This window comes from Dendroctonus ponderosae, unplaced genomic scaffold (genome assembly GCF_020466585.1).
Source record: "Dendroctonus ponderosae isolate FM_Combo_2020 unplaced genomic scaffold, Dpon_F_20191213v2 Dpon_F_20191213_9, whole genome shotgun sequence".
Taxonomy (NCBI): Eukaryota; Metazoa; Arthropoda; class Insecta; order Coleoptera; family Curculionidae; genus Dendroctonus; species Dendroctonus ponderosae.
The window spans coordinates 4,299,249-4,306,777 of NW_026019116.1; the positions used below are offsets into that span (position 1 = coordinate 4,299,249).

A 7,529-nucleotide genomic window follows, 5' to 3' on the forward strand; every position below is an offset into this window, starting at 1 on the left:
TTGATACCTTTAGAGCCTTTGGGACACCCTGTACATTACAAAAATATTTTTAAAATGTGCGCTCGGTAGGCGTCGGACAATTCATAAAATAATACCTTTTAAAAATCAAACGGTTTAGCCGCAAACTTCCGTGCCCTATAGCGTGAATAACCCTGCATATTTAAAATTGCATCTACTTGTAGTTTTATCAGGTTTAAATTTAAATTTGCCAGGGTATATGTCACTATAAACTATAATACTATTATGTCACTATAAACTTACGAGAAAGCGGCCAGTCCAGCGCCCCCCGTGAAATTAAAGGCCGGCTTTGCATTGGCATCAAAAGCCGGCGCCGCATTGGTAAAGTTGAAGCCTCCGGTCGGCGCTGCGGCACCCTGAAACACCAAAAATACTGAACATCCAGGCCAGCTCCTACTGAGTCGCTACTAACCAAGGCAGAAGACCCGAAGTTGAAGCCAGCCGAAGGCGCGGCAGGATCAGTGTTCGCACTCGAGGCTCCAAAAGTGAAACCGGCCTTCTGACTGCCAGCAGCAGTCGCCGCCCCAAAATTGAAACTGCCATTGTTTTGAGCCGATGTTGCGCCAAATGTCGGTAGCGCTTGAGGTCCCGTTGCGCCAAAACTCTGCCCAAATATGTTGGCTGGCGCGGCAGCTGCACCGGTAAAAGTCGATTCGGGCTTCTGGTTGGAACCGAAGCTGAATGTCGGCGCTGGCGTCGAACCGCCGAAGCTGAAAGCGGGTTTACTGGTGGGCGCCCCAAAGCCACTTGAAGCGAACGGAAGTGCGGGTTTATTCTCGCTGCTGGCGGCGCTGAGAGAAAAGGTGCCAGGTTTGGTTTCAGTGTTGCTTCCAAAGGAAAACTGGCTCGGGCCTGGCTTTGGGGGTGCTGCAGCGAACGACGGCGCCGAACTCGGGCCGAATGTGAACGGCTTGGACTCGGCCGGTTTCGATCCGAAGCTGAAGCCGTTGGCTTGCTTGGGCGCCTCCGAAGTGCTGCAACAATGCCCGATTAAACCACCGTCCTCCAGGTTAGCTGCAAAGCTACAAACCTGGCTCCGAACTTGAAAATAGGCGCGGTCTGCTTAGCACCATCAGCCTGACTTGCCGAGCTGGTGAACGTAGGCGCTACAATCGCACTTGTTGCAACTGGGGCCGGACTTGAGGCAAAATTGAAGCTGAATCCCCCAGGCGCAGCCGGCTTGTCTACCGCGGGCTTTCCAAACATTGACTTTGATTGACTGGCATCCCCATTGGTGGTCGGGCATTGGAAGGAAAACAGCGCGCTTTTGGCCAGGGGAGTCGCTTCGGCCTCTTCTGGACGCGTCCGCTTGTTCGGAAGCTTTTCGCCGCTCCCACTCAAGACTGGGGTTAGTGCGGCTGACGAAACTGGGGTTGATAATACTAAACAAACAATGTTAAATCTCCCAAAAAAATCCGGCTATCAAAGCTCACCTTTGGGCAATCCGAAACTGAACCCTGCAGGAGCAACTGCGCTCTTCTCCGGCAGCTTTTCGTTCGGTTTTAACAGCGGGTTGATTCTAGTGGTTTCTTGGCCTTTGTCCTCCGGCTTTGGCTCAGTTTTGCTCGTCGAACCGAAACTGAAGCTCGGTATTGTTGGTTTGACTGTCGTCTCTTGGGGCTTTTGAGCGGGTTCTTCTGCAGGCTTTGCTCCTTCAGCTGGGGTTTGGTCTTTACTGGGCGCATCAGCTTCAGTTTTTTTGTCTGGGCCAAAGCTAAACACTGGCGTTTTATTCGCAGTGTCATCCGCCGGCTTTGAGCCAAAGGTGAATGTGGGCACCTCCTTGGTGCCTTCAGTAGCTTTAGGTGTTTCGGCCGACTTGCTAGGCGCGTCTTGGCTGGGCTTTGACGGCTCAGTTTCCTTGGCTGGAATGCCGAAGCTGAAACTTTGGGCTGCTTTGGGAGCTTCGCGATTTTCTCCGAAAATTTGAGCTGCGTTCGTTTTCGGGGCTGTTGCCTTGGCCTCTTCGGGCGGTATTCCGAAATTGAAGCTCGTGGCCGTGTTCTTGTCGATGCCGAAATTAAAAGTGGAAAGCGCGGCACTGGCGTTGCTCGCTGCTGCTGGCGCCGGCACCAAAGGATTGGCGCTTTCGCAACATTGGCACTTGCTGGCATCGGCCTTGTTTCGCACCATGCACACCTGGCACTCCCATTCATCGGGTTTTTTCTTGAAGTCTACCGCAAATCCTCCAACGGCGCTCTATGAACAAAAAAAACGACATTAATTCATGGGAGTTGATGTTGCAATAAAACAAACCTCATCAGCTTTAGCTAGATAACTGGAGGGCATTTTCGTGAATGCAAAACTGCCTCCTAATGGTTTAGAGATAGGGTCAGTCGTGGTGGTGATTTGAAGAAGTGAAGAGTGAACAGGCAGAGCTGCATGCTCGGCAGGGGTGGATTTTTCGGGCTTCTTCTCGCTGCAGGCTAGACATTGGAGAATGTCCCTTTTGTTGCGGATCATGCAAGTGGGGCACTCCCAGGTCTGCTCAGCTTCTTTAGCGGCAGCAATCGGAGCAAACGTTTTGGCTGTTTCTGCAAAAAAACTCAATTTGTACCAACCCTGCAACATAAAACGCTTAAAACCTACCAGTGCTGGGCTTCTTTTGGGCGTTGGGAGTCTCGCAAGCGACGCACTTGAGGGACTCAACCTGGTTTCTGATCATGCACACTGAACATTCCCACGTATTGTTCGTCGCCTTGAACTTGTCCCACAGGTTGCCGCCCTTTGCGGCCTCCGGCGCATTTTCTCCGTTGTTCTTCTTCGCCTTGCCATCATGCTCATCCAGTTCGGCGTGGATGCTTCTTCGCTTCTTCACCAACGGCTCGCTAAACTTGAAGTGGTTGATAGTCTTGAGCGCTGACCGGCAATCTGCTAGTACTATCGGCGATGAGAATTTGAAGGCGCCACTGATTTTACCGTTTTCTTGCAATGTTTGGGCAGGTCTTTGTTGATTTTCTTTTAGAGGTTTCTCCGCTTGAACGGCAGGCACATTGGCCACATTGGATAGTTTGGCGGGCGGCGGAACGATAAAGTCAAAAGTAGGAAGTTTGTCAATGGGAAAACTGACTGGCTTAAGGTTGACTTGAGGCACTGTTTCATCCACGTGGACTTTTTGCCGTGAAATTGAGGTGATTTTGGTTTTCATTTTCGAGATGTGCTTCGAGTTGTCGGTTTGTGTGGGAATTTGGTAGACTTCGGCGTTTTCCGGCTGGGTAGCGATTTGCCGCACCGACTCAGTAGTCGTTTGCAGCCGGGACTTTTGAAGCTCCATTTTGCTTTTCAGCAAATCAGTCACTGAGGGCACTTGTAGCTCTCGGCTGGAGGCCCCGCGAGATTCTCTGAGTCGATACGGATTGGCGCCGATAAAGCTCGTCAGACTGCCCTTCTTTGCGGCCACTGGGATCCGTTTGGCGTCGCTTACAGGCGAACTGTACTTTTCTAGAGTGTCCAGAATCCTTCGGGCAGTCTTGCTGAGCTGCATGTTGGGCTCCTTCACTTCTCTATTGGCTGGCTTGATGCGAACGCTCTGCCGCAGGATTTTCTGGATGTCCTCCGGACATCTCTTCGTCTGATGGCCGTATGCCGAGGCACCGCCGTATATTGTGCGTCCGTTGTAGAACGGCGAACTAAGCAGCCGCTGACTCGCAAGCGTCCGGTCTGCGAACGTGGACGATCCGAACATCGAAGGATTGAAAGTGGGCATCCGCGAGCTGAGGCTCGTGTTTTTGGCTTCAGAGGCCAACAAGCGGCTGGCATCTGCAAAATGAATGCTCGTTAGCGTCGTGAAGGCCTGCGGTCAGATGACAACTTACTGGAATTCTCAAATAAAGAGCGATTTTTCTTAGGACTGACTGCAGGTGAGGCTTGCTTGGAGCCTTCTTGACTGACCAATTCCTTGCTGCCCACCCTTCCCGACGAGTACCCACTAGTTGACTCCTCACTGTCCGAGTTCAGCTCTTTGTGTGCGGGTTTTATTGTCCCTCTGCCTACTGGAAACAAACAGAACTATCAGTGTTAAGGAATGATTTAAGGAAAAGCCACTACCTGGCCTTTGAACCTGGTGGCTCCGATCTGGTAGAATTAAGGTGCTGCTGATCCCTGAGTTCGACCTCCGTTGTTCCATGCCGCTGGGGCCCGCCACCGGCTCGGGGAATCGTCGATACTTTTTCTTGTTAATGGCGGCTGTCGATGAAATGGGGCTTAGGGCTGCGCTCACATCCAAGCTAAGCGTCTCCTTGTTGAGGGGTAACTTTGTGCGCTTAGTCGGCGGCTGGAGCTGCTGTAGCTCCGCTTCATCGTCCGAGTCGTCCTGGCGCCGCCTCACTGAGGAGTTTGGGCTTGCTTTACTGAACCACTTCGACAACGGCGTGTTGTTGATGATTTCTGATACGTTTTTCTTCAGCTTGCCCACCAGCGACTAGAAAAAAGTGGAAGTGAAAATATTGTTTGAATTCATGCTATTTTTCAAAAGCTCTGCTACAACTTGATATGCTTGAACCACCCTTGGCTGGTTACCACTGAGAACTGGCGGTATTAGGCGCATAGTTACCCCATTTTCGCACATAAAAGTTTAACTGTCTCCACTGAAAATGAGATGAGCAACATTTTAAGTTCGGCTCCCACTTATCTGATTGATGTCATACAGTCGAAGCACCGAGCCTAGCTATGCGCTTGTATGGGGGCCCCAATAGCAAGTGCATTGTCAAAATGTCCAACCCCTATGTAGCACGACAGTTTCAGCATCATGCAGAGGTTGGTGAGTGGGGCTGAGGCCAACGCGGCTCATATAAGAGCAAAATTACCTTTTAGGCTCAGGCCTTGAGACATTGAGGGTATTAAAGGTTAGGGCGATGGGAGGTATCAAGCTGAGCGTTGTGTGAGTTTACAGGGTTGGAATAAAGGGTCTGAAGGCAGGCGATAGCGTGGGGCCAACGTGTTTCTACAGTCTAAAGTGCGCTAAAGGTAAAGAGTTAAAAATAGGCATGAGAACGCGCCAATCCTAGAACGCAAAACACGCATACCTGATTGTTGTCCGCGTCCTGTCCACTTTGCAAATCACTGCCACTGAGGTCCTGATCCATTGTAACACAAATTTATCACTTAAAACGCGAAATGTTGCGGAAAATACGGAAAAACTGTCCTTAACATCTTTTATGGCGAGAGACTTTCACCTTACGAGTGAACCATCAAAGATGGCGACCGTCCAACGGCTAGTGTCAAGTCGGTTTGACAGTCCCAAATCCCAGGGCGGGGAGAGGAAGGCCCATTTGAAGTAAAATTTTGTTAAATATCTGCATTTATTTGTCAGATTAAATGCCGGTTTTCTTTTCAACCGGTTATTGTTTTTACCGTGCGTTTAGACAGCCATTAACTACGTTCCACAGAGCAGGAAAACGATCGATTTTTGCGAGGAAGATCATGTGAGCGAGTGAGATGGGAAAACAGAAAATTTCAACAGGGGGGATATTTCGTGATGGGAAAACGCGGAACGTTGAGTGCAAACGAGAGTGCCCACCCTGTTCACAATGGCGCTCCGGTGATTTCGGAACTGTGGCATCGTCGGATAGAGGGCAAGTGGATCTTTTTTGTGGTGTTTGGCTGCAAATGCCAAAATTAATTTTTTTCAAAAGTCAAAAGAAAATGTCAAATATATTTTATTTCTGCCCGACACTATACTTTTCCCACCCAGTCTGTATTTTAGGTAAATCGATAAATGATGATTATTTTCCCAAATTCTCTAAAACATTTTCGATTACGAATTTTCCAGGTGTTTTTACTATTCGTAGCAACCATAGAAAAAATAAAATAATGTTACTTACTCTATTCGCGAGTTACTAGTTAACTTGTAGTTATAATTTTAGCCATCAGGGAGCGTTTACACTTTTGAACTCGCGAATGGTAGTAACCGCCCAAGTGTAGCCGACGCAGCCAATAGGCGGCGCAGCCAATCAGAACCGGTCCTCGTCAAGGATACCGACTTTCCTAATTTCTGTCACATATCTGGTAAAAAATAGGTTAGAAAACCGGTTTTAGGATGAGTATTTGAGGAATGCGATTATTTGATAAACCGTAAATCTACTGATTGAAAATATGGTGATAAAAATGGCGAATCCCAACTATATCAAGCTGTTCTCGGACAGTTTGAGTGTCATCACCATTGCGATCTGTTTCATTTTGAAAGTCCCTCAAATCCTCAAAGTCCTCCAAGTGAAACACGCGAAAGGAATCAGCGTTTTTGGACTGGTGATGGAGCTGACCAGGTAAGATCCATCTTTTCAGCTCCGACTTCATATAATTTCTTCATTGCGAAGAAAGTGACGTTTGCGGTCATTGACCTCTCATTCTAAAGTATTGTTTTCAGGGGTTGTTGAACAAATTTCAATTTTCCTCAATGGTCCTCCCAATCTTCCCATCGAAAACTCCAGGTCTCTGAAATCTTATGTATTACACATTTTTCTTTGAAAATTGCTTATTATTTACTAACGCGCGATTACCTTTCAAATTATATTTCTTTAATTAAAAAAACGTGTTTCTTTCAGTTACACGATAATGATGTCCTACAACTTCCGCAATAGATATGCCATTCTATCCTACTTGGAATACCCCATCATTCTGATCCAAGAGCTGATCCTGATCTACCTTGTCCTGAAGTATCAGGGACTCTTAAGCAGCATCTACGTCTGGTTAGGTTCCGGTGCCTATTTCGCCATTCTGGCCGCGTTTCTGGTTGGGGTGGCGCCCTTGGGGCTGCTGGCTTTTCTAGTGGTAATGCTCTGCTAGGATCTTGAAAGCGCGCTGGGTTTAACACAGTGTTTTTCAGCCACTGTGTACTCCTATAGGGGCCAGCTCCAAAGTGGTCCAACTGGCTGAACTTTTGCGGACCAAAAACTCCCAGTCGGTCAGCATTTTGACCTGGTTCATTTCGGCGTTCACCAACTTCAGTAAGTGCGAATTTTGCAGAAATGCGGGAAAATTGAGTTATTGATTTCAGCAAGGATCGTTACAATATTCCTGGACTCGGCGGACTTGACGTTGCTGTTCAATTTTACCATGAATACTGTGCTCAGCTCACTAATAATGCTGGTGGCCATTTTCTACAAGAACCCCAACCAACCTGCCACAGTGAAGAAAGCGCAATGAATCTGGAGCCTCTAGTGTGTCTGGGCCATAAATCCGGCAGAAGTTTGGTTGAATTTTTGTTTTTTACAGTAGCGTCCAATAAGGTACTATCATTATATCATAAATATGGTTATACATACAATTGTTGTCAATTTTTTAAGTTAGTTTGTTTAAAGGAACGGCATTAAACAGTTGAATTTACTCAATTTGCCCTTTAAGCCCTTCCAAATTCCTTGAACCGAATTTCGTTCTGAATGTTTTTGTGACACAATGGCGAATGTGTATACAGGCCATTCTGAACTGAGCAGTTCTTTGAAACGAATTCACATCATGCTCACTGCTGATTTTTTCCTTCCAGTGCCCATAGTTTTCCCAAAAAATATTTGAGA

At 47.8% G+C, this 7,529-nt stretch overlaps 2 protein-coding genes across 2 annotated transcripts in view; one reads left to right on the forward strand and one right to left on the reverse strand.

The window, feature by feature from the left end:
* Positions 1 to 5,472, reverse strand: part of LOC109541698 (nuclear pore complex protein Nup153) — an 8,534-nt gene extending 3,062 nt beyond the window's left edge. The window contains exons 1-9 of the mRNA XM_019910620.2: positions 5,043 to 5,472; positions 4,066 to 4,438; positions 3,834 to 4,010; positions 2,608 to 3,777; positions 2,275 to 2,552; positions 1,452 to 2,217; positions 1,049 to 1,400; positions 431 to 992; positions 262 to 374 (exon numbers count right to left, since the gene is read on the reverse strand). Coding sequence (XP_019766179.2) covers positions 262 to 374; positions 431 to 992; positions 1,049 to 1,400; positions 1,452 to 2,217; positions 2,275 to 2,552; positions 2,608 to 3,777; positions 3,834 to 4,010; positions 4,066 to 4,438; positions 5,043 to 5,102 — 3,851 coding nt within the window. The 5' untranslated portion in view covers positions 5,103 to 5,472. The remainder of the gene's footprint in view (positions 1 to 261; positions 375 to 430; positions 993 to 1,048; positions 1,401 to 1,451; positions 2,218 to 2,274; positions 2,553 to 2,607; positions 3,778 to 3,833; positions 4,011 to 4,065; positions 4,439 to 5,042) is intronic.
* A 465-nt stretch (positions 5,473 to 5,937) lies between these two features.
* On the forward strand, positions 5,938 to 7,341 carry LOC109541735 (solute carrier family 66 member 3). The gene is made up of 4 exons (XM_019910667.2): positions 5,938 to 6,281; positions 6,561 to 6,786; positions 6,842 to 6,962; positions 7,013 to 7,341. Exons 1-4 carry the CDS (start codon positions 6,112 to 6,114, stop codon positions 7,159 to 7,161), a joined length of 666 nt encoding a protein of 221 aa, XP_019766226.1. The 5' UTR covers positions 5,938 to 6,111; the 3' UTR covers positions 7,162 to 7,341.
* Positions 7,342 to 7,529: the final 188 nt, after the last annotated feature.

Bases quoted from the DNA above. Each gene is read 5' to 3' on its own strand.
- LOC109541735 (XM_019910667.2), top strand. From the start codon at position 6,112: ATGGTGATAAAAATGGCGAATCCCAACTATATCAAGCTGTTCTCGGAC. The intron at 6,282-6,560 runs GTAAGATCCATC...TGTTTCTTTCAG, and splicing joins CTGGTGATGGAGCTGACCAG to TTACACGATAATGATGTCCT. The intron at 6,787-6,841 runs GTAATGCTCTGC...AGTGTTTTTCAG, and splicing joins GGCTGCTGGCTTTTCTAGTG to CCACTGTGTACTCCTATAGG.